The sequence below is a fragment of the Pelobates fuscus genome, chromosome 3, assembly GCF_036172605.1.
Source record: "Pelobates fuscus isolate aPelFus1 chromosome 3, aPelFus1.pri, whole genome shotgun sequence".
Lineage (NCBI taxonomy): Eukaryota > Metazoa > Chordata > Amphibia > Anura > Pelobatidae > Pelobates > Pelobates fuscus.
This window is the reverse complement of record NC_086319.1, coordinates 426,816,608-426,841,664: the sequence shown is the minus strand read 5'-3', so window position 1 is coordinate 426,841,664 and position 25,057 is coordinate 426,816,608. Positions and strand designations below refer to the sequence as shown.

General features: G+C 46.6%; 1 protein-coding gene across 2 annotated transcripts in view; it reads right to left on the bottom strand.

The window, feature by feature from the left end:
* Nucleotides 1-25,057, bottom strand: part of LOC134603667 (monocarboxylate transporter 13-like) — a 125,217-nt gene that overhangs the window by 73,900 nt on the left and 26,260 nt on the right. For both annotated transcript variants that reach the window (XM_063449850.1, XM_063449849.1), the window contains exons 2-3: nt 22,468-22,659; nt 5,735-5,878 (exon numbers count right to left, since the gene is read on the bottom strand). In XM_063449850.1, the coding sequence (XP_063305920.1) occupies nt 5,735-5,878; nt 22,468-22,651 (328 nt within the window). In that variant the 5' untranslated portion in view covers nt 22,652-22,659. The remainder of the gene's footprint in view (nt 1-5,734; nt 5,879-22,467; nt 22,660-25,057) is intronic.

The following is a 25,057-nucleotide window of genomic DNA, read 5'->3' as shown; positions in this document are numbered from 1 at the left end:
CACAAGACATCATATGTTGTCTGCATACCTACAAACTAAAAGAAAAAATCATGAACAAAGCCCGTTCGAGACCTACCTGGCGGTTCCGCGATGCAGAGGTGGCCCTTTATCAAGACCTGTCACCCCTTACACTTGAAGCCCGCAGGGCCCTGAGGCCCGTCACGACACTCCTTAGGGACAGAGGGATCCCATATAAATGGGGTTTCCCCTTTATGCTTTTGGCCAGACACCACAATGAATGGTTTCCACTGCGATGGCCAGAAGAGGTGCCCAGATTTCTACAGCGCCTCAACCTACCACCTACGGAAGTCACCAACTGGATTCTGGGGCCGACGGAACAGAGGCAGGGGCCCCAAACCCCGGGTCAACTGCGTAGACGTAGAGACGACACACCGAGGCGCCCGCAGGCAACTTGCACCCACGGATCTGGAGGACAAGAAAGACCAGACAAGAAAGACCAATCACAGCACGAGCACTCTACCCGAGACGCCAGACCCTTAAGGAAACCAGAGTCGTCCTGTATACCGCAGAAAACAGATAAGTCCTGCTTTGCACTCATACTTAAGTAGGGACATTTACATGGACAGCCACAGCGGGGCCTATAAACACCATGATAGCACACTCCTTGGGATGGGACGCACAACCAAGTTGAATGGGGGGGGGGGGGGCCTGAAAGGGGTGGGGAACATCAGGCACGCATGCTGCAGCCCTTGGGGGGGAAAAGCCCGTATATGCCCACAAGATACAATCTGAGACGTTGCATAAGACAGATGGACATTTACAGGACACTCGAAACCCGCAATACAACAATGACACTCTGGGGATCCGGGGTGCCGTCACCCGGAGATGGTGATGTGGTGGTACTCTCACTGTACCACATCGCTACTCTAAAAGTTGTCTGGGATATTGTCTGGGGGTGGCGGGAGTGAGGAGGAGGGTACCTGGGGGAACTTATACTTGTGAAATTGTTTTGCTAGGTTGTGCTAAGTAAGACGGACATACGGACAGGAGCCAGGTTGCAATAGTAGAATGACTAAGGGACCAGGGGCTAAAGGGGAAGGGAGAGGAATAGGCTGGGGTCCACACTGAACTAACCTAGACATTACCCTGACTATGTAGACGGCACACTAAAGATAAGTTAGGTTGAGAGAAGGAGGAGATGGGAGACCGAAAAATGCTGGTAATATGCACTGTATATTTGAAATGCTATACAATATACAGAAACATGGTTCCCCAACACGACGCAACCAACACTTGCAAGTGCATACGCCCAAACTACAGCAAGGTACGCCCACGCACACAGGACTTAAAACCCCGCTGACAAAAGGAGGGCGTTAGGACACGCAACACTGACTTCTTAATTCCAGGGACACATGACAAGGACCTTTATGTGAGACACAGGCTCCTATTAGAACAACTGTGACGAGAGCAATCTCGCCACATTGCATTGGAGAAGCCTGGCTGCCCGCCTGCTGCCTTTGGACTATGGGCCCTTTAAAAACAGTATTCGGCCATACCAGAGTGTATGTCACTCATTCTGGCCCTTTAAATGCAGTGGGGTCATTCGGTACTTGCCCTGTGTGAACGGTGATACCCCAGATAGCTATGCCATGGAGCCCATTCATATAATGAAAGACTATGGGAAAGACTTTAGCTCCATGGCAATTGAACTGTGTGAATAGGATCTGAGCGCTATTCGGTAGTTTTGTGCGCTCAGATCCCAGCTATCTGGGGATATGTGAAATGTCTGTGTGTTATGTGTAAAAGGTGACTGTATGTATTTTAAAGTGTTTTATGTCTTTTTGCAACCATGTGCTCAATGGAGTCTGCCTCTAGCCCTGGATAATTGGATTACTTTCCCCATTGTCTCCAGGATAGAGGCCTCTGTAAAACGTGTTTAAACCAGATTGCCATGCTGCCAGCCAGGGACCAAAATATACTTTTACTAACTTTTGAACCCCTGGTCTGATTCATGCCATTTTTTAATATGTTGTTCCCCTGAATGGATTGCTTGTGAATATGTAATTTTTATGTGAATGTGATGTATGGTTTTAGAGTTATGAATGTTAGGTAAAAAGTATGTTTTAAACTGTACGTATAATTGAGTTACCTCTCAGGCTAAGGGGAGGAGATGTGTGGGATGTAACCATTGTGTGATTGGGTAATTCATAATTGTCTGTGGGCGTCTCTCTTGCAGGGGAGAAATGCATAAAAGCAGAGTGTGTGTCATTAAAAGTCAGTCTTGTTCCAGCATTAAGCTTTGGCTTATGTGTGGATTATTTGGCGATCCCAGGGATATTTCTACTCGTGGAATATTGGGTGATTTTCTTTTATGGGAAGAAGGGAATACTTGACGGAGTAACGGATTGTACCATCACAACAACCCCCCACCCCTCCCCACCCAACATGACTCGCTGAACGCAACATGTCAACCTTACACTACACTAGCCAGACAGACGCAAGGAATGACACCAAGGGGACAACTGACTTGCTGACGTAAGACCTGCCGATGACCAGTCACACCGAGTGGAACAACTAGACATTAGCCCACACCCCATTACACCGTGACCTTACAGATCGTTAGTTTAGGAGAATTAGCTACCAACATCAGATTAGAACCAAGTGGGAAACGGACATCCCACTGAGTATGCCACACACACTACCACAAATTCTTGATACTGAGCTCCTGCAACTCTGCAGGCAAGCACACTGGACACAATTAGTTCCACCACCCCTGACTAGACCTGTTGTAACGGATCACCTTCCGTTGACGGATGCTCCTAACGCTTCCTGAGGACTCCCAGCACTGCAGACGACACCACAACCACCGCAGACTCCACAACCGCCGTAGCTTAACTGGAGCCGCTCCGTCTTCCTTCCACCCTGAATGAACCTCCAGCATTCAGGACCGTGTGGGAAAGACCTCTCCTCCAGGAGAGGGTATCAGGAACAAGAACAAAGTGATTAAAGCTCAGGGGAGTATGTAGAACATAGCAATCCCCAGTGTGATATAGCAGTTCCCTCCAATAACGAGACAAGGCTACGTATTGAGGGGCAAGCATAATCTGAGGTGCTGGCACACCCAGCCTGGTTTTTATTGCAGTTGTTACAAATACAGGTCTGCCCACAGGGAGGTATAAAACAACCACTCACACATCAGTTACATCACACATATTCCCTCCCCTTATCCTGAGAGGAAACTCAATTATACATACAGTTAAAACATACTTTCTACCCAACTTTCATAACTCTAAAACCATACATCACATTCACATAAAAATACATATCCACAATCAATCCATTCAGGGGAACAACATGCCACGTTGGGCGCCAAATTGTTTTAGACCAAACCAAGTGTTTGCTTGAGTATCTGCCCCTGTCCAGATTTCAAAGTATAACTGTGTGCACGCCGAAGAAATCACACTGACTACAGAATCAGTTAATGAAAGCTTTGAGGAATGTTTACTTAGGGGGCGGCAAGCCCCTTATAAAGGCAAAAATACATCATATGCAAAATATGGGAGGACATGAAATGTACATTTTAATTGGTATTTGTTTAAGTGTTTTATCTTGATGGACTTCCTACAGGGTGTGAGGTGCAGCTCCGGATGGAGACGCCATCTTATTACATGAAATTCTTTAGTCGATGGGAGGGGGTGCTCTAGTGGCTATTTTGAGTAGTGAATGAACACAGGTACATATAATAAATAGACATTTTACTAACATTAATTTCTATCCATGACACTACAACCCCTATGATGCTTGCGGTGACACCGTACCTCCATACTGGATCTACTCCTGGAGTTTTGTTACTCATACTGGGTGAGCCCCAGTTAGTACAGATATATAATTTTCATATTCGACATTGTACTGAACAGGCAATCTATCAATGTTATTATTATTATTATTATTCATGCCAATATGGACAACCACCGCAGGCAGTTTCTCCCACCGGAGGAAGCAAGGGTTTCGGATGCCTTTAAAGCAGACATGCACTATCTTGCAAGCGTTACTGGAAGAGGGTAGACCCTCAACCCCAGATCTACAAGTACTCAGTACGCGCTAGGCGTGAGTAAAGAATGGAGCCCTTTGTGCAGTACTGCATCCCTTGGCCATGAGCACTTTTGGGATTCATGTAGGGAGGACCTCTAAACCTCCGAAGATGAAGATAGATAGCAAGATTCGCTTGAGGAGGACTCTCCCTCTGTACACTAATCGCTTACAGATGCCGTCCTGAATTTTATCTTCCGCTCACCCACCTAATTCAGGTACCGACAATGACAGCTATGTGGATTCGATAGGGATAACACTCTCCGCTCCAGCACCTCAGGCCATTAGGGGACTCTTAGATCACAAAACCAGGTGGCGCATGAAGGATGATGAGTGGGGTACCCCAGACCATTAGATCGCAATGACCTCAGAGTTTCGGAAGAAGGCGGATAAACCCATGGGTGAGGTTCTTGAGATTCTGGATAGACGCATCCTTAGGAGTTTGTTTGTCTACCACAGTCACAGGTGTCCTCAATCCGCTTCGATTACCGGAGACATCTAGGGTGTGGCCAAGAGCCCCTCCGCACACTAGCCCGTGTGGTAGATTTTTTTTTCTCAGTTGAGACCATTCGCTTCGTAGATCAAAGGGAAATGGAAAGGATCCATTCGGCCCTGTCCGAATCTTTATAGTGGACTCGGATGCGCATCATGGGGATTGGAGAACTGCTTGACCATCCACATCGACGGATGACCCTTGGACAAATGGAGAAGCTGCTTTCCTCATCAAGGTCGAGTACTGATGGCAGTTTTTTTAACAAACCCTAGCCAGACAGTGCCTTTCAAACTATTGCGTCGGGCTGAGAATGGTCAACATGTCAGCATTACAGTACATTTACCGCCTTGACGGAACCAGATCACAGCTCCCTAAGTACAACAAATCTAACAGCGTTTTAGGTTTTGTCCCAATTGGAGGATCATCAATGAAAGACACATAAAGTGCTTATTTAGGATAAAATTGTTTTGGTCACGATAGTGTCCTTGTAAATAAAATGTATTGTATACTAGTGTAGTGCGTCAATTAAAGATCATTTTAATTAATATTTATGCAGGGTTATTCACTAAAGTGAAAAATCAAAATTAATTTTAAAAAAAGATTAAAAAAAAATTCTCAGCTATACATTAAGTTCAGCTACTCTGTCCTTAAATTTGAAATTTACTATGAATTCTCACATTAGTGAATATCTCTGATAGAAGTACATTAAAATGTACCTGTCAGACTCCATCCTAGTACGCCACTGATAAAAGACCGGAATAGGAGAAAAATGCACTTGGCTGCTTTAACCGGTCAGGAGTTATGTTCTATCTGGGCGTCCATTGCAAAGTGCGGACCTCACAGAACACAGACAGCACCTGGGCCAGAAAGGATTGCTGATGGCTTGTGTTTAATGTATTATGTGAACTCTCTGGGTGAGTGAGAGGAGGACATGGATTTTATTTCTTTATTTTAGCTCAGTGTTTCAGTTCGTTTTTTTCATGATCAGATCTATTGAGGGAAACGGGTGCTGGATTGTTTAATTTGGGTATTCCTCTCTTTGTTATTAACTGCTAGCTTGTATTCTATGAACACAATTAATAAAGTCTTAGATCTCTAAATTAACTAAAGATTGTGTTAATTCCCATTTTAATTTATTTCTTTTACTGGCCTGCTACCTTAGTCAGTAAGTAGTAATATTTGGTTACTTACCCGACATTACCCCGATGCACAGATAAAGCTGGTATAGGCTCTTGGCGAAGGAGGCACAAAACATCCCCAGAGAAGCGAGAAGGCCCCCTAATACGATAACAGGTCGAAAACCAAACCGGGAAGAGAGTGCACAGCCCAGGGGACCTGTGAACAGAAAGAGACCACAGCGGTCATGGAACTGGTAAATGGGAGGACAAAGTCAAAACACAGTCTGAAGGGAAAGGCTTGTCACATTAACATTCCTATACTGCCCACCCTGATCATCACGTAAAATGATTCCCATATTGCACAAGATCATCACATAAACATTATTTCTGGGAAGGGGTGGAGAAGTCAAAACACAGTCTGGGGGGACAGTATCATCTCGTAAACATTATTCCCATACTGCCCCCCTTGTCCCCCAGCTCTCCCAATAATCATGTTTTGGGGTTTTTATAGATGGCATAGTTTATACAGGATGCAGAATTAATTGTTTTTCTCACCCCTCCTGGGTGGTATGTTTATTCCTCATGCTCGGGTCCTCTACCAGAGGCCTGGGAGTTTAAGGGTTCTGCACATTATCTTAGCTGGGTTCCTGATCCAATTATCTCCCAGGCCCAGAGGAGGGATTATCTGTTTATGTATGGGAGTGCCATGTATTGTAACACTGTTGTCATTGGCCTGTGACGTTGTAATTCAGTCTTCCATCAGGTCCAGGTAGGAGTACTCCTTGCATGGGGATTGTCATAAAAGGCCAAGTGTGGTCCCATTAAAATCAGTCCACTTCACCCTCAACACGCAGCATTGTCTCGTGATTGTAGGCAACAGCTATATCAGTTATACCTGCTTCGGACTGCTATACTGGCTATAATCACTAGCTCTTGAATGAGCTACACAGCTCTACCTGCTACATTCTCAGAAGGAGGAGAGGTCCACCCCTTAGGTCCAGGGTGGGTGGAGGACAGCGATACCCCAGCCAAGCTGCATACTGCCCACCAGAACATCTCGTAAACATTATTCCCATACTGCCAAAGAACATCTCATATACATTAGTCCCATACTGCCCCAAGAACATCTTGTAAACATTATTCCCATACTGCCCCAAGAACATCTCATAAACATTATTCCCATACTTACCGCCAGAACATCTCGTAAACATTATTCACATACTGCCCCCAGAACATCTAGTAAACATTATTCACATACTGCTCCAGAACATCTCGTAAAACATTATTCCCATACTGCCCCAGAACATCTTGTAACATTATTCCCATACTGCCCCAAGAACATCTCGTAAACATTATCCCCATACTGCCTGCCAGAACATCTCATATACATTATTCCCATACTGCCCTAGAACATCTCGTAAACATTATTCCCATACTGCCCCAGAACATCTCGTAAACATTATTCCCATACTGCCCCCAGAACATCTCGTAAACATTATTCCCATACTGTCCCAGAACATCTTGTAAACATTATTCCCATAATGCCCCAAGAACATCTCGTAAACATTATTCCCATACTGCCCCTAGAACATCTCGTAAACATCATTCCCATACTGCCCGCCAGAACATCTCGTATACATTATTCCCATACTGCCCGCCAGAACAAATCGTAAACATTATTTCCATACTGACCCCAGAACATCTCGTAAACATTATTCCCATACTGCCCGCCAGAACATCTTGTATACATTATTCCCATACTGCCCACCAGAACATCTCGTATACATTATTCCCATACTGCCCGCCATAATATCTCGTAAACATTATTCACATACTGCCCCCAGAACATCTAGTAAACATTATTCCCATACTGCCCACCACAACATCTCGTATACATTATTCCCATACTGCCCGCCAGAACAAATCGTAAACATTATTTCCATACTGCCCCCAGAACATCTTGTATACATTATTCCCATACTGCCCCCAGAACATCTCATAAACATTATTCCCATACTGCCCCAGAACATCTCGTAAACATTATTCCCATACTGCCCCGAGAACATCTCGTAACATTATTCCCATACTGCCCCAAGAACATCTCGTAAACATTATTCCCATACTGCCCCAAGAACATCTTGTAAACATTATTCCCATACTGCCTGCCAGAACATCTCATATACATTATTCCCATACTGCCCCCAGAACATCTCGTAAACATTGTTCCCATACTGCCCCAGAACATCTCGTAAACATTATTGCCATACTGCCCTAAGAACATCTCATAAACATTATACCCATACTGCCCGCCAGAACATCTCATATACATTATTCCCATACTGCCCCAAGAACATCTCATATACATTATTCCCATACTGCCCGCCAGAACATCTCGTATACATTATTCCCACACTGCCCGCCAGAACATCTCGTAAACATTATTCCCATACTGCCCCCAGAACATCTCGTAAACATTATTCCCATACTGCCCCAGGAACATCTTGTAAACATTATTCCCATACTGCCCCCAGAACATCTCGTAAACATTATTCCCATACTGCCACAGAACATCTCATATACATTATTCCCATACTGCCCCAAGAACATCTCGTAAACATTATTCCCATACTGCCCCAAGAACATCTCATAAACATTATTCCCATACTTCCCGCCAGAACATCTCGTAAACATTATTCACATACTGCCCCCAGAACATCTAGTAAACATTATTCACATACTGCCCCAGAACATCTCGTAAACATTATTCCCACACTGCCCCAGAACATCTTGTAACATTATTCCCATACTGCCCCAAGAACATCTCGTAAACATTATTCCCATACTGCCCCAAGAACATCTCGTAAACATTATTCCCATACTGCCTGGCAGAACATCTCATATACATTATTCCCATACTGCCCTAGAACATCTCGTAAACATTATTCCCATACTGCCCCAGAACATCTCGTAAACATTATTCCCATACTGCCCCCAGAACATCTCGTAAACATTATTCCCATACTGTCCCAGAACATCTTGTAAACATTATTCCCATACTGCCCTAAGAACATCTCGTAAACATTATTCCCATACTGCCCCCAGAACATCTTGTAACATTATTCCCATACTGCCCCAAGAACATCTCGTAAACAGTATTCCCATACTGCCCCAAGAACATCTCGTAAACATTATTCCCATACTGCCTGCCAGAACATCTCATATACATTATTCCCATACTGCCCTAGAACATCTCGTGAACATTATTCCCATACTGCCCCAGAACATCTCGTAAACATTATTCCCATACTGCCCCGAGAACATCTCGTAACATTATTCCCATACTGCCCCAAGAACATCTCGTAAACATTATTCCCATACTGCCTGCCAGAACATCTCATATACATTATTCCCATACTGCCCTAGAACATCTCATAAACATTATTCACATACTGCCCCAAGAACATCTCATAAACATTATTCCCATACTGCCCCCAGAACATCTGGTAAATATTATTCCCATACTGCCCCCAGAACATCTCGTAACATTATTCCCATAGTGCCCCAAGAACATCTCGTAAACATTATTCCCATACTGCCTGCCAGAACATCTCATATACATTATTCCCATACTGCCCTAGAACATCTCGTAAACATTATTCCCATACTGCCCCAGAACATCTCGTAAACATTATTCCCATACTGTCCCAGAACATCTTGTAAACATTATTCCCATACTGCCCTAAGAACATCTCGTAAACATTATTCCCATACTGCCCCAGAACATCTCGTAAACATTATTCCCATACTGCCCCCAGAACATCTCGTAAACATTATTCCCATACTGCCCCAGAACATCTCGTAACATTATTCCCATACTGCCCCAAGAACATCTCGTAAACATTATTCCCATACTGCCCGCCAGAACATCTTGTATACATTATTCCCATACTGCCCATTATTCCCATATAAAAAATACCCCTTTCTGTCTCATTAGAGATATCTTTGCCAGAAGCTCAAGGAAGCAGGCTGAAGGGTCAGTGTTAGGACCCGCTTAGGGGGGGTCTGCCTTGACGTTGGCAGGCGGGCATCCCTCCAATGGCCATTGGAGCAACTAAATGACCTCCATTTGTCTAAATATACATAGGGATTAAGGAGAAAGCGCAAGTAACATTTTCTTTTCTTTGGTTTTTACTATATATTGGGGCTGATGTGTGTTGTAGTCCTTGCTGCTTAAGCGCAGGACTTCTCTTTTTGTATTTGTATTTACTTTGTATCACACAGCCTGGTTACAATGCTGCTACCCATCCCATGTGTTCCCTATTAAGGGTTAATAAGTAAAGGGGTGTATATAAAAAATACCCCTTTCTGTCTCATTAGAGATATCTTTGCCAGAAGCTCAAGGAAGCAGGCTGAAGGGTCAGTGTTAGGACCCGCTTAGGGGGGGTCTGCCTTGACGTTGGCAGGCGGGCATCCCTCCAATGGCCATTGGAGCAACTAAATGACCTCCATTTGTCTAAATATACATAGGGATTAAGGAGAAAGCGCAAGTAACATTTTCTTTTCTTTGGTTTTCACTATATATTGGGGCTGATGTGTGTTGTAGTCCTTGCTGCTTAAGCGCAGGACTTCTCTTTTTGTATTTGTATTTACTTTGTATCACACAGCCTGGTTACAATGCTGCTACCCATCCCATGTGTTCCCTATTAAGGGTTAATAAGTAAAGGGGTGTATATAAAAAATACCCCTTTCTGTCTCATTAGAGATATCTTTGCCAGAAGCTCAAGGAAGCAGGCTGAAGGGTCAGTGTTAGGACCCGCTTAGGGGGGGTCTGCCCTGACGTTGGCAGGCGGGCATCCCTCCAATGGCCATTGGAGCAACTAAATGACCTCCATTTGTCTAAATATACATAGGGATTAAGGAGAAAGCGCAAGTAACATTTTCTTTTCTTTGGTTTTTACTATATATTGGGGCTGATGTGTGTTGTAGTCCTTGCTGCTTAAGCGCAGGACTTCTCTTTTTTTATTTGTATTTACTTTGTATCACACAGCCTGGTTACAATGCTGCTACCCATCCCATGTGTTCCCTATTAAAGGTTAATAAGTAAAGGGGTGTATATAAAAAATACCCCTTTTTGTCTCATTAGAGATATCTTTGCCAGAAGCTCAAGGAAGCAGGCTGAAGGGTCAGTGTTAGGACCCGCTTAGGGGGGGTCTGCCTTGACGTTGGCAGGCGGGCATCCCTCCAATGGCCATTGGAGCAACTAAATGACCTCCATTTGTCTAAATATACATAGGGATTAAGGAGAAAGCGCAAGTAACATTTTCTTTTCTTTGGTTTTTACTATATATTGGGGCTGATGTGTGTTGTAGTCCTTGCTGCTTAAGCGCAGGACTTCTCTTTTTGTATTTGTATTTACTTTGTATCACACAGCCTGGTTACAATGCTGCTACCCATCCCATGTGTTCCCTATTAAGGGTTAATAAGTAAAGGGGTGTATATAAAAAATACCCCTTTCTGTCTCATTAGAGATATCTTTGCCAGAAGCTCAAGGAAGCAGGCTGAAGGGTCAGTGTTAGGACCCACTTAGTGGGGGTCTGCCTTGACGTTGGCAGGCGGGCATCCCTCCAATGGCCATTGGAGCAACTAAATGACCTCCATTTGTCTAAATATACATAGGGATTAAGGAGAAAGCGCAAGTAACATTTTCTTTTCTTTGGTTTTTACTATATATTGGGGCTGATGTGTGTTGTAGTCCTTGCTACTTAAGCGCAGGACTTCTCTTTTTGTATTTGTATTTACTTTGTATCACACAGCCTGGTTACAATGCTGCTACCCATCCCATGTGTTCCCTATTAAGGGTTAATAAGTAAAGGGGTGTATATAAAAAATACCCCTTTCTGTCTCATTAGAGATATCTTTGCCAGAAGCTCAAGGAAGCAGGCTGAAGGGTCAGTGTTAGGACCCGCTTAGGGGGGGTCTGCCTTGACGTTGGCAGGCGGGCATCCCTCCAATGGCCATTGGAGCAACTAAATGACCTCCATTTGTCTAAATATACATAGGGATTAAGGAGAAAGCGCAAGTAACATTTTCTTTTCTTTGGTTTTTACTATATATTGGGGCTGATGTGTGTTGTAGTCCTTGCTGCTTAAGCGCAGGACTTCTCTTTTTGTATTTGTATTTACTTTGTATCACACAGCCTGGTTACAATGCTGCTACCCATCCCATGTGTTCCCTATTAAGGGTTAATAAGTAAAGGGGTGTATATAAAAAATACCCCTTTCTGTCTCATTAGAGATATCTTTGCCAGAAGCTCAAGGAAGCAGGCTGAAGGGTCAGTGTTAGGACCCGCTTAGGGGGGGTCTGCCTTGATGTTGGCAGGCGGGCATCCCTCCAATGGCCATTGGAGCAACTAAATGACCTCCATTTGTCTAAATATACATAGGGATTAAGGAGAAAGCGCAAGTATCATTTTCTTTTCTTTGGTTTTTACTATATATTGGGGCTGATGTGTGTTGTAGTCCTTGCTGCTTAAGCGCAGGACTTCTCTTTTTGTATTTGTATTTACTTTGTATCACACAGCCTGGTTACAATGCTGCTACCCATCCCATGTGTTCCCTATTAAGGGTTAATAAGTAAAGGGGTGTATATAAAAATACCCCTTTCTGTCTCATTAGAGATATCTTTGCCAGAAGCTCAAGGAAGCAGGCTGAAGGGTCAGTGTTAGGACCCGCTTAGGGGGGGTCTGCCTTGACGTTGGCAGGCGGGCATCCCTCCAATGGCCATTGGAGCAACTAAATGACCTCCATTTGTCTAAATATACATAGGGATTAAGGAGAAAGCGCAAGTAACATTTTCTTTTCTTTGGTTTTTACTATATATTGGGGCTGATGTGTGTTGTAGTCCTTGCTGCTTAAGCGCAGGACTTCTCTTTTTGTGCTTGTACTCATGTGTTGATCCCATAGGCGTTTGTGATGTGAGATCATGTGCATTTAGAGTGTGACGTAGCACGGACAGAGAGTGCAGGTAATGGGTGACAATGACAGAGTGCATTTAGAGTGTGACGTAGCACAGACAGAGAGTGCGGGTAATGGGTGACTATGACAGAGTGCATTTAGAGTGTGACGTAGCACGGACAGAGAGTGCGGGTAATGGGTGACTGTGACAGAGTGCATTTAGAGTGTGACGCAGCACGGACAGAGTGCAGGTAATGGGTGACTGTGACAGAGTGCATTTAGAGTGTGACGTAGCACGGACAGAGAGTGCGGGTAATGGGTGACTATGACAGAGTGCATTTAGAGTGTGACGTAGCATGGACAGAGAGTGCGGGTAATGGGTGACTATGACAGAGTGCATTTAGAGTGTGACGTAGCACGGACAGAGAGTGCGGGTAATGGGTGACTATGACAGAGTGCATTTAGAGTGTGACGTAGCACGGACAGAGAGTGCGGGTAATGGGTGACTGTGAAAGAGTGCATTTAGAGTGTGACGAAGCATGGACAGAGAGTGCGGGTAATGGGTGACTGTGACAGAGTGCATTTAGAGTGTGACGTAGCACGGACAGAGAGTGCGGGTAATGGGTGACTGTGACAGAGTGCATTTAGAGTGTGACGTAGCACGGACAGAGAGTGCGGGTAATGGGTGACTGTGACAGAGTGCATTTAGAGTGTGACGCAGCACGGACAGAGTGCAGGTAATGGGTGACTGTGACAGAGTGCATTTAGAGTGTGACGCAGCACGGACAGAGTGCAGGTAATGGGTGACTGTGACAGAGTGCATTTAGAGTGTGATGTAGCACAGACAGAGAGTGCGGGTAATGGGTGACTGTGACAGAGTGCATTTAGAGTGTGACGCAGCACGGACAGAGTGCAGGTAATGGGTGACTGTGACAGAGTGCATTTAGAGTGTGACGCAGCACGGACAGAGTGCAGGTAATGGGTGACTGTGACAGAGTGCATTTAGAGTGTGACGTAGCATGGACAGAGAGTGCGGGTAATGGGTGACTATGACAGAGTGCATTTAGAGTGTGACGTAGCACGGACAGAGAGTGCGGGTAATGGGTGACTATGACAGAGTGCATTTAGAGTGTGACGTAGCACGGACAGAGAGTGCGGGTAATGGGTGACTGTGAAAGAGTGCATTTAGAGTGTGACGTAGCACGGACAGAGAGTGCAGGTAATGGGTGACTGTGACAGAGTGCATTTAGAGTGTGACGAAGCATGGACAGAGAGTGCGGGTAATGGGTGACTGTGACAGAGTGCATTTAGAGTGTGACGTAGCACGGACAGAGAGTGCGGGTAATGGGTGACTGTGACAGAGTGCATTTAGAGTGTGACGTAGCACGGACAGAGAGTGCGGGTAATGGGTGACTGTGACAGAGTGCATTTAGAGTGTGACGCAGCACGGACAGAGTGCAGGTAATGGGTGACTGTGACAGAGTGCATTTAGAGTGTGACGCAGCACGGACAGAGTGCAGGTAATGGGTGACTGTGACAGAGTGCATTTAGAGTGTGATGTAGCACAGACAGAGAGTGCGGGTAATGGGTGACTGTAAAAGAGTGCATTTAGAGTGTGACGCAGCACGGACAGAGTGCAGGTAATGGGTGACTGTGACAGAGTGCATTTAGAGTGTGACGTAGCACGGACAGAGAGTGCAGGTAATGGGTGACTATGACAGAGTGCATTTAGAGTGTGACGTAGCACGGACAGAGAGTGCGGGTAATGGGTGACTGTGACAGAGTGCATTTAGAGTGTGACGCAGCACGGACAGAGAGTGCGGGTAATGGGTGACTATGACAGAGTGCATTTAGAGTGTGACGTAGCACGGACAGAGAGTGCGGGTAATGGGTGACTGTGAAAGAGTGCATTTAGAGTGTGACGTAGCACGGACAGAGAGTGCAGGTAATGGGTGACTGTGACAGAGTGCATTTAGAGTGTGACGAAGCATGGACAGAGAGTGCGGGTAATGGGTGACTGTGACAGAGTGCATTTAGAGTGTGACGTAGCACGGACAGAGAGTGCGGGTAATGGGTGACTGTGACAGAGTGCATTTAGAGTGTGACGTAGCACGGACAGAGAGTGCGGGTAATGGGTGACTGTGACAGAGTGCATTTAGAGTGTGACGCAGCACGGACAGAGTGCAGGTAATGGGTGACTGTGACAGAGTGCATTTAGAGTGTGACGCAGCACGGACAGAGTGCAGGTAATGGGTGACTGTGACAGAGTGCATTTAGAGTGTGATGTAGCACAGACAGAGAGTGCGGGTAATGGGTGACTGTAAAAGAGTGCATTTAGAGTGTGACGCAGCACGGACAGAGTGCAGGTAATGGGTGACTGTGACAGAGTGCATTTAGAGTGTGACGTAGCACGGACAGAGAGTGCAGGTAATGGGTGACTATGACAGAGTGCATTTAGAGTGTGACGTAGCACGGACAGAGAGTGCGGGTAATGGGTGACTGTGACAGAGTGCATTTAGAGTGTGACGCAGCACGGACAGAGTGCAGGTAATGGGTGACTGTGACAGAGTGCATTTAGAGTGTGACGTAGCACGGACAGAGAGTGCGGGTAATGGGTGACTGTGACAGAGTGCATTTAGAGTGTGACGCAGCACGGACAGAGTGCAGGTAATGGGTGACTGTGACAGAGTGCATTTAGAGTGTGACGTAGCACGGACAGAGAGTGCAGGTAATGGGTGACAATGACAGAGTGCATTTAGAGTGTGACGTAGCACGGACAGAGAGTGCAGGTAATGGGTGACTGTGACAGAGTGCATTTAGAGTGTGACGTAGCACGGACAGAGAGTGCAGGTAATGGGTGACTGTGACAGAGTGCATTTAGAGTGTGACGCAGCACGGACAGAGAGTGCGGGTAATGGGTGACTATGACAGAGTGCATTTAGAGTGTGACGTAGCACGGACAGAGAGTGCAGGTAATGGGTGACTGTGACAGAGTGCATTTAGAGTGTGACGAAGCATGGACAGAGAGTGCGGGTAATGGGTGACTGTGACAGAGTGCATTTAGAGTGTGACGTAGCACGGACAGAGAGTGCGGGTAATGGGTGACTGTGACAGAGTGCATTTAGAGTGTGACGTAGCACGGACAGAGAGTGGGGGTAATGGGTGACTATGACAGAGTGCATTTAGAGTGTGACGTAGCACGGACAGAGTGCAGGTAATGGGTGACTGTGACAGAGTGCATTTAGAGTGTGACGAAGCATGGACAGAGAGTGCGGGTAATGGGTGACTGTGACAGAGTGCATTTAGAGTGTGACGTAGCACGGACAGAGAGTGCGGGTAATGGGTGACTGTGACAGAGTGCATTTAGAGTGTGACGTAGCACGGACAGAGAGTGCAGGTAATGGGTGACTGTGACAGAGTGCATTTAGAGTGTGACGCAGCACGGACAGAGTGCAGGTAATGGGTGACTGTGACAGAGTGCATTTAGAGTGTGACGTAGCACGGACAGAGAGTGCAGGTAATGGGTGACTATGACAGAGTGCATTTAGAGTGTGACGTAGCACGGACAGAGAGTACAGGTAATGGGTGACTATGACAGAGTGCATTTAGAGTGTGACGTAGCACGGACAGAGAGTGCAGGTAATGGGTGACTATGACAGAGTGCATTTAGAGTGTGACGTAGCATGGACAGAGAGTGCGGGTAATGGGTGACTATAAGAGAGTGCATTTAGAGTGTGACGTAGCACGGACAGAGAGTGCGGGTAATGGGTGACTGTGACAGAGTGCATTTAGAGTGTGACGCAGCACGGACAGAGTGCAGGTAATGGGTGACTGTGACAGAGTGCATTTAGAGTGTGACGTAGCACGGACAGAGAGTGCAGGTAATGGGTGACAATGACAGAGTGCATTTAGAGTGTGACGTAGCACAGACAGAGAGTGCGGGTAATGGGTGACTATGACAGAGTGCATTTAGAGTGTGATGTAGCACAGACAGAGAGTGCGGGTAATGGGTGACTATGACAGAGTGCATTTAGAGTGTGACGTAGCACGGACAGAGAGTGCGGGTAATGGGTGACTGTGACAGAGTGCATTTAGAGTGTGACGCAGCACGGACAGAGTGCAGGTAATGGGTGACTGTGACAGAGTGCATTTAGAGTGTGACACAGCACGGACAGAGAGTGCGGGTAATGGGTGACTATGACAGAGTGCATTTAGAGTGTGACACAGCACGGACAGAGAGTGCGGGTAATGGGTGACTATGACAGAGTGCATTTAGAGTGTGACGCAGCACGGACAGAGAGTGGGGGTAATGGGTGACTATGACAGAGTGCATTTAGAGTGTGATGTAGCACGGACAGAGAGTGCAGGTAATGGGTGACTGTGACAGAGTGCATTTAGAGTGTGACGAAGCATGGACAGAGTGCGGGTAATGTGTGACTGTGACAGAGTGCATTTAGAGTGTGACGTAGCACGGACAGAGAGTGCAGGTAATGGGTGACTGTGACAGAGTGCATTTAGAGTGTGACGTAGCACGGACAGAGAGTGCAGGTAATGGGTGACTATGACAGAGTGCATTTAGAGTGTGACGTAGCACAGACAGAGAGTGCGGGTAATGGGTGACTATGACAGAGTGCATTTAGAGTGTGACGTAGCACGGACAGAGAGTGCGGGTAATGGGTGACTGTGACAGAGTGCATTTAGAGTGTGACGCAGCACGGACAGAGTGCAGGTAATGGGTGACTGTGACAGAGTGCATTTAGAGTGTGACGTAGCACGGACAGAGAGTGCAGGTAATGGGTGACTGTGACAGAGTGCATTTAGAGTGTGACGTAGCACGGACAGAGAGTGCAGGTAATGGGTGACTATGACAGAGTGCATTTAGAGTGTGACGTAGCACAGACAGAGAGTGCGGGTAATGGGTGACTATGACAGAGTGCATTTAGAGTGTGACGTAGCACGGACAGAGAGTGCGGGTAATGGGTGACTGTGACAGAGTGCATTTAGAGTGTGACGCAGCACGGACAGAGTGCAGGTAATGGGTGACTGTGACAGAGTGCATTTAGAGTGTGACGTAGCACGGACAGAGAGTGCAGGTAATGGGTGACTATGACAGAGTGCATTTAGAGTGTGACACAGCACAGACAGAGAGTGCGGGTTATGGGTGACTGTGACAGAGTGCATTTAGAGTGTGACACAGCACGGACAGAGAGTGCGGGTAATGGGTGACTATGACAGAGTGCATTTAGAGTGTGACACAGCACGGACAGAGAGTGCGGGTAATGGGTGACTATGACAGAGTGCATTTAGAGTGTGACGCAGCACGGACAGAGTGCAGGTAATGGGTGACTGTGACAGAGTGCATTTAGAGTGTGACGTAGCACGGACAGAGAGTGCAGGTAATGGGTGACAATGACAGAGTGCATTTAGAGTGTGACGTAGCACAGACAGAGAGTGCGGGTAATGGGTGACTATGACAGAGTGCATTTAGAGTGTGATGTAGCACAGACAGAGAGTGCGGGTAATGGGTGACTATGACAGAGTGCATTTAGAGTGTGACGTAGCACGGACAGAGAGTGCGGGTAATGGGTGACTGTGACAGAGTGCATTTAGAGTGTGACGTAGCACGGACAGAGAGTGCAGGTAATGGGTGACTGTGACAGAGTGCGACACAGCACGGACAGAGAGTGCGGGTAATGGGTGACTATGACAGAGTGCATTTAGAGTGTGACACAGCACGGACAGAGAGTGCGGGTAATGGGTGACTATGACAGAGTGCATTTAGAGTGTGACGCAGCACGGACAGAGAGTGGGGGTAATGGGTGACTATGACAGAGTGCATTTAGAGTGTGACGTAGCACGGACAGAGAGTGCAGGTAATGGGTGACTATGACAGAGTGCATTTAGATTGTGACGTAGCACGGACAGAGTGCGGGTAATGGGTGACTGTGACAGAGTGCATTTAGAGTGTGACGTAGCACGGACAGAGAGGGCAGGTAATGGGTGACTGTGACAGAGTGCATTTAGAGTGTGACGTAGCACGGACAGAGAGTGCAGGTAATGGGTGACTATGACAGAGTGCATTTAGAGTGTGACGTAGCACGGACAGAGAGTGCGGGTAAGGGGTGACTGTGACAGAGTGCATTTAGAGTGTGACGCAGCACGGACAGAGTGCAGGTAATGGGTGACTGTGACAGAGTGCATTTAGAGTGTGACGTAGCACGGACAGAGAGTGCAGGTAATGGGTGACTGTGACAGAGTGCATTTAGATTGTGACGTAGCACGGACAGAGAGTGCAGGTAATGGGTGACTGTGACAGAGTGCTTTTAGAGTGTGACGTAGCACGGACAGAGAGTGCGGGTAATGGGTGACTATGACAGAGTGCATTTAGAGTGTGACGTAGCACGGACAGAGAGTGCGGGTAATGGGTGACTGTGACAGAGTGCATTTAGAGTGTGACGTAGCACGGACAGAGAGTGCAGGTAATGGGTGACTATGACAGAGTGCATTTAGAGTGTGACGTAGCACGGACAGAGAGTGCGGGTAATGGGTGACTGTGAAAGAGTGCATTTAGAGTGTGACGTAGCACGGACAGAGAGTGCGGGTAATGGGGGACTATGACAGAGTGCATTTAGATTGTGACGTAGCACGGACAGAGATGGCTGGTAATGGGGGACTATGCCAGCACAGTTGCCATTATCACTGGATCCAGCGTTCGTTTTACAGCTTATGAGTTGAGACTGTCAATGATTACGAGCTCTTTAGAAAGGCTTCCCCGTGATTCATGTCAGTCTTTAACCCCTTAAGGACACATGATGGAAATATTCCGTCATGACTCCCTTTTATTCCAGAAGTTGTGTCCTTAAGGGGTTAAATCTACCCAGTTACTAGTTTACAAAATATTAGTGTCCAGCCTTTCCTACTCCAGCACACGCCTCCTCCCCCTCTTATAACACCACGTAAAGTCAGGCTGTGCAGGCTATGCAGAGGCGAGACCATTTTATTTAAAAAAATAAAGACTTTGACCTTTTTTTTTTTTTTTTATCATCTTTAGATAACAGACTATGTATTAATGTTTAACCATTTACACCTTCACTTCAACTGCCAGAGCCTCCTTCTCTTCCTAAATCCCCCAACAACCAAAACCTCCTTCTCTTCCTAAATCCCCCAACAACCAAAACCTCCTTCTCTTCCTAAATCCCCCAACAACCAAAACCTCCTTCTCTTCCTAAATCCCCCAACAACCAGAACCTCCTTCTCTTCCTATATCCCTAAACTACCAAAAATCTTATTTTCTTCCTAAATCCCCAACTGCCAAAACCTCCTTCATCCCCCAACTACCAGAACCTCCTTCATCCCCCAACTGCCAGAACCTCCTTCATCCCCCAACTGCCAGAACCTCCTTCATCCCTCAACTGCCAGAACATCTTTCATCCCTCAACTGCCAGAACATCTTTCATCCCCCAACTGCCAGAACATCTTTCATCCCTCAACTGCCAAAACCTCCTTCATCCCCCAACTGCCAGAACCTCCTTCATCCCACAACTGCCAGAACCTCCTTCATCCCACAACTGCCAGAACCTCCTTCATCCCACAACTGCCAGAACCTCCTTCATCCCACAACTGCCAGAACCTCCTTCATCCCCCAACTGCCAGAACCTCCTTCATCCCCCAACTGCCAGAACCTCCTTCATCCCCCAACTGCCAGAACCTCCTTCATCCCCCAACTGCCAGAACCTCCTTCATCCCCCAACTGCCAGAACCTCCTTCATCCCCCAACTGCCAGAACCTCCTTCATCCCCCAACTGCCAGAACCTCCTTCATCCCCCAACTGACAGAACCTCCTTCATCCCCCAACTGCCAGAACCTCCTTCATCCCACAACTGCCAGAACCTCCTTCATCCCCCAACTGCCAGAACCTCCTTCATCCCCCAACTGCCAGAACCTCCTTCATCCCCCAACTGCCAGAACCTCCTTCATCCCCCAACTGCCAGAACCTCCTTCATCCCCCAACTGCCAGAACCTCCTTCATCCCCCAACTGCCAGAACCTCCTTCATCCCCCAACTGCCAGAACCTCCTTCATCCCCCAACTGCCAGAACCTCCTTCATCCCCCAACTGCCAGAACCTCCTTCATCCCCCAACTGCCAGAACCTCCTTCATCCCCCAACTGCCAGAACCTCCTTCATCCCCCAACTGCCAGAACCTCCTTCATCCCCCCACTTCCAGAACCTCCTTCATCCCCCAACTGCCAGAACCTCCTTCATCCCCCAACTGCCAGAACATCTTTCATCCCCCCACTGCCAGAACCTCCTTCATCCCCCAACTGCCAGAACCTCCTTCATCCCACAACTGCCAGAACCTCCTTCATCCCACAACTGCCAGAACCTCCTTCATCCCACAACTGCCAGAACCTCCTTCATCCCCCAACTGCCAGAACCTCCTTCATCCCCCAACTGCCAGAACCTCCTTCATCCCCCAACTGCCAGAACCTCCTTCATCCCCCAACTGCCAGAACCTCCTTCATCCCCCAACTGCCAGAACCTCCTTCATCCCCCAACTGCCAGAACCTCCTTCATCCCCCAACTGCCAGAACCTCCTTCATCCCCCAACTGCCAGAACCTCCTTCATCCCCCCACTTCCAGAACCTCCTTCATCCCCCAACTGCCAGAACCTCCTTCATCCCCCAACTGCCAGAACATCTTTCATCCCCCAACTTCTAGAACATCTTTCATCCCTCAACTGCCAGAACCTCCTTCATCCCTCAACTGCCAGAACATCTTTCATCCCTCAACTGCCAAAACCTCTTTCTTTCCCCAACTGCCAGAACATCTTTCATCCCTCAACTGCCAGAACATCCTTCATCCCTCAACTGCCAGAACATCCTGCCTCCTTCAAAACTGCCAGGGCCTCCTCTTCCTAAAGCTCTCAACTGCCAGAGCCACCTTCTCTTTCTATATCCCCCAACTGCCAGGGCCACCTTCTCTTTCTATATCCCCCAACTGCCAGGGCCACCTTCTCTTTCTATATCCCCCAACTGCCAGGGCCACCTTCTCTTTCTATATCCCCCAACTGCCAGGGCCACCTTCTTTTTCTATATCCCCCAACTGCCAGGGCCACCTTCTCTTTCTATATCCCCCAACTGCCAGGGCCACCTTCTCTTTCTATATCCCCCAACTGCCAGGGCCTCCTTCTCTTTCTATATCCCCCAACTGCCAGAACCGCCTTCTCTTTCTATATCCCCCAACTGCCAGGGCCACCTTCTCTTTCTATATCCCCCAACTGCCAGGGCCACCTTCTCTTTCTATATCCCCCAACTGCCAGAGCCACCTTCTCTTTCTATATCCCCCAACTGCCAGGGCCACCTTCTCTTTCTATATCCCCCAACTACCAGAGCCACCTTCTCTTTCTATATCCCCTTACTGCCAGGGCCACCTTCTCTTTCTATATCCCCCAACTGCCAGAGCCACCTTCTCTTCCAAAAGCTCTCACCTGCCAAAACCTCCTGTCTTCCTAAGCAACTGGACTGCCAGAGCCTCCTTCTCTTTCTAAATCCCTCAACTGTCAGAGACTCAATCTCTTCAACTAAAAGTGACAACTTTCTTCCCCTCCCTACTCAACTGCCATAGAGAATCTCCACTCATTAGTTGAACCACCAAACCTCTACAAAGTTCCTGATCTGCTTTAAAGCTACTGCGACCCTTTACTTGTCCAAGTCTCCTCTCTAAACACCTCTACACCCTCATTTTCCTTTTTAAATTAGTGACTTTAACCACCTCATTCCGGTCACTAAAGATTGTCAATCCCGAAATCCCTTGCAGCATGTCTCCCGTGCCCCTTCCGGTTAGAGAACTCACTCATTAGCTGTTGCACTGCAACCCCACATGAAGTCACCCAGGACACGCTGCTGGAGGCAGAATCAAAGTAGACCACAAGTTCAGGGAAAAAAACTCCAAAGGAGCGAAGAGTACCAAAGACCAGGCCGGCCTGTAGAAAACAAGAAAGAAGAAGGATTGTGCTCCATGTATCATTTCGGGACATCACGGTTCCTAAGAAAAAAAAAAAAAGAGACAGCATTAGTATCAAACAAAAGGTGGCTTAAAGGAACACTAGAGACAAAATAAAGCACTTAAAGAAAAATACAGGATGTGCCAAACCACAAACAAGTATTATAAAAAAAAAAAAAAAAGCCCATCATCATATTGTCCATAATTTTCTCTAACCAGAGATCTTGTTTCCAATTAAGTATGTGCTTTGACCTACCGGTACATACAAAACACAAAGAAATAAAAAGACCATAGTGCAGATTTATTCAAGGGACACACAAATTACATGCACTTTGTGTATGTCCTCTCTCATTTTGCAGAGCTTCAAATCAGCTCTAGTGTAAATAGCATTGAGTCAGATGAGTCCAGTTAGTGAATAGCATCCAACGGTGACCACTGTGACAATGGAATGGTACTCAAAAGAAAAAAATGGGAAACAATAGTGTGATGCTGTAAGTCCATGTGAGGAATGTAATAAATAAGAAATGCACTCACAAGGAGGGAGCTCAATGTATCGTACAACGGTTGGTGTAATTCCCACCATTGGATATCAGTTGATTTTATGGTTCACATCTTTTTTAATTGCGTTTATGGCTAATAAAGTATATTTGGCTTATACCAACACTGTATCTGGCTATATGCTTTTTAGGTACTTTTATTAATTTTGTATTTTAATTCTTTAAGAAGAATTCTATCATTGGCAGCAGAACATCTGATCCTCAGTAGGGATTATACCACCAAAATGTAATATTTATTTCACTTTTGCAAATACAGAGACCACTAGTTTGTGTTTTCTTTGTTGCATATTGTCACCTCCACCGTTGGCCTACCTGGACTGAAGACCAAAAGGGGTAGAACCCTGAAGCATCACCCCCCACCACCAGGAGAATAATGGACACAAGACTGGCTTTTCCTGCTACTCCCTGTGTGCACTAGGAGAGCTACAAGGTCCGTGGCCCAGAGATTTCAGCCTCTATATCATCCTGGGGCAGAAGGGGTGCCTTGCCTTGGTTTAGCAATACTCGTGGCTACCTTTCACCATACTCCCAGTGGGTCCCAATCCTATGGGTCACTGACCAGTGAATCCATGTATTGCATGGGCCTACCCTTTGAGCGTTTAATCACCCCACACTATTAGTCAACGCCATCGTGCCCTAGTTTTCCTTTCAGATTAGAGGCAGTGCTTATACCATAGGGATATCCAATCTGGAGGGAAAAAACAGGCAGGCAAATCTCCAAACATTTTAACCCCTCCCCTAATTACCTCCTTTCCAATAAGTAGCAGCTCCTCCTGATCATCCCCAGTTCTTTGCCTGCCTTCGGCAGGGGAGGTTATGCAGGAGGTTCTCCAGGAAGCAGGTGAGAAGGGCTGAGGCTCGGGAGGCTCTGCTTCCTTGATGTTCGGGTAAGTAGCGTTTAACACGCCGGACGGCGTGGTCCCTCAGAATTTATTCCGTCTCTTGCCGTGCCAGGTGCCGGTCTGACGAAGGACGCAGGCGTGCGTCGGCTGGGAGGTCCTGTCGGTGGAACGCACGCACAGGTTGCGTTGCGTTCCACCAGGGAGTCGCAGAGCGCTATGCACATGCGCAATGCGAACCTGGATTCAGGCGCCAAATTTGAACTTGGCGTTTTTTTGTTTGGTTACAGGACTTAAAAGGAGCATTACCAGCAGCAACCTCTGTTTGCCAGGAGCTCTCAGAACGGTTTGCAATGTGTGTTTCTCACCTGCCCTCCAACACACTCTCGGGCCATTTAAGGTAAGACTGATTAAGTTTTTATTTAAATGGTTCTAGCCTGAATCTTTAGGGAAAAATTTTGTTTATTTTCCCTTGTTTGTTTTCTGTTCCCAGTATATAATCCTGAAAATTTGGATAAAGTTGCTGAGAAGGGGAAATGTACATCTAGCCAAGCATTTAATGTGCTCTGTGTGTGGCCATCTTATGCCAGATGGTTGTAAAAAGGAAACTTTGCTCTGTGTGTTCAAAGAAGCTTCAGAGGAAGCACAAAGAACAGTAATGTCCACTTTATCAGCTGGTTGCAACAAAGTATGCAGCAAACAGTTGTGGATATGTGGTCAGCAGCATTACAGACAATCCAGGCGTCGGTTGCCCAGGATTCTCAGATTGTAATACATGCTAACAAAAGCCTAAGATCTTGGGAAGTTCCGATTCTAGTTTTGGAACTAGTGGTTCTGAGTATGGCGATAATTCAGCAGTGTCTCATCAAATGAGGAATCTGCATTCCCAGTAGAATCCATTTGGGGTATTGATTAAAGAAGTGCAGTGGCATTTGAACTTGAGGAAACAGGGTAGAAGTCCAATAGGTTTCTTTTTCACCCACAGATTAGGGAGTTGATTTAAAAGATTGGAAAATTCCCAAGTCACATGCTGTTTATTGGCTA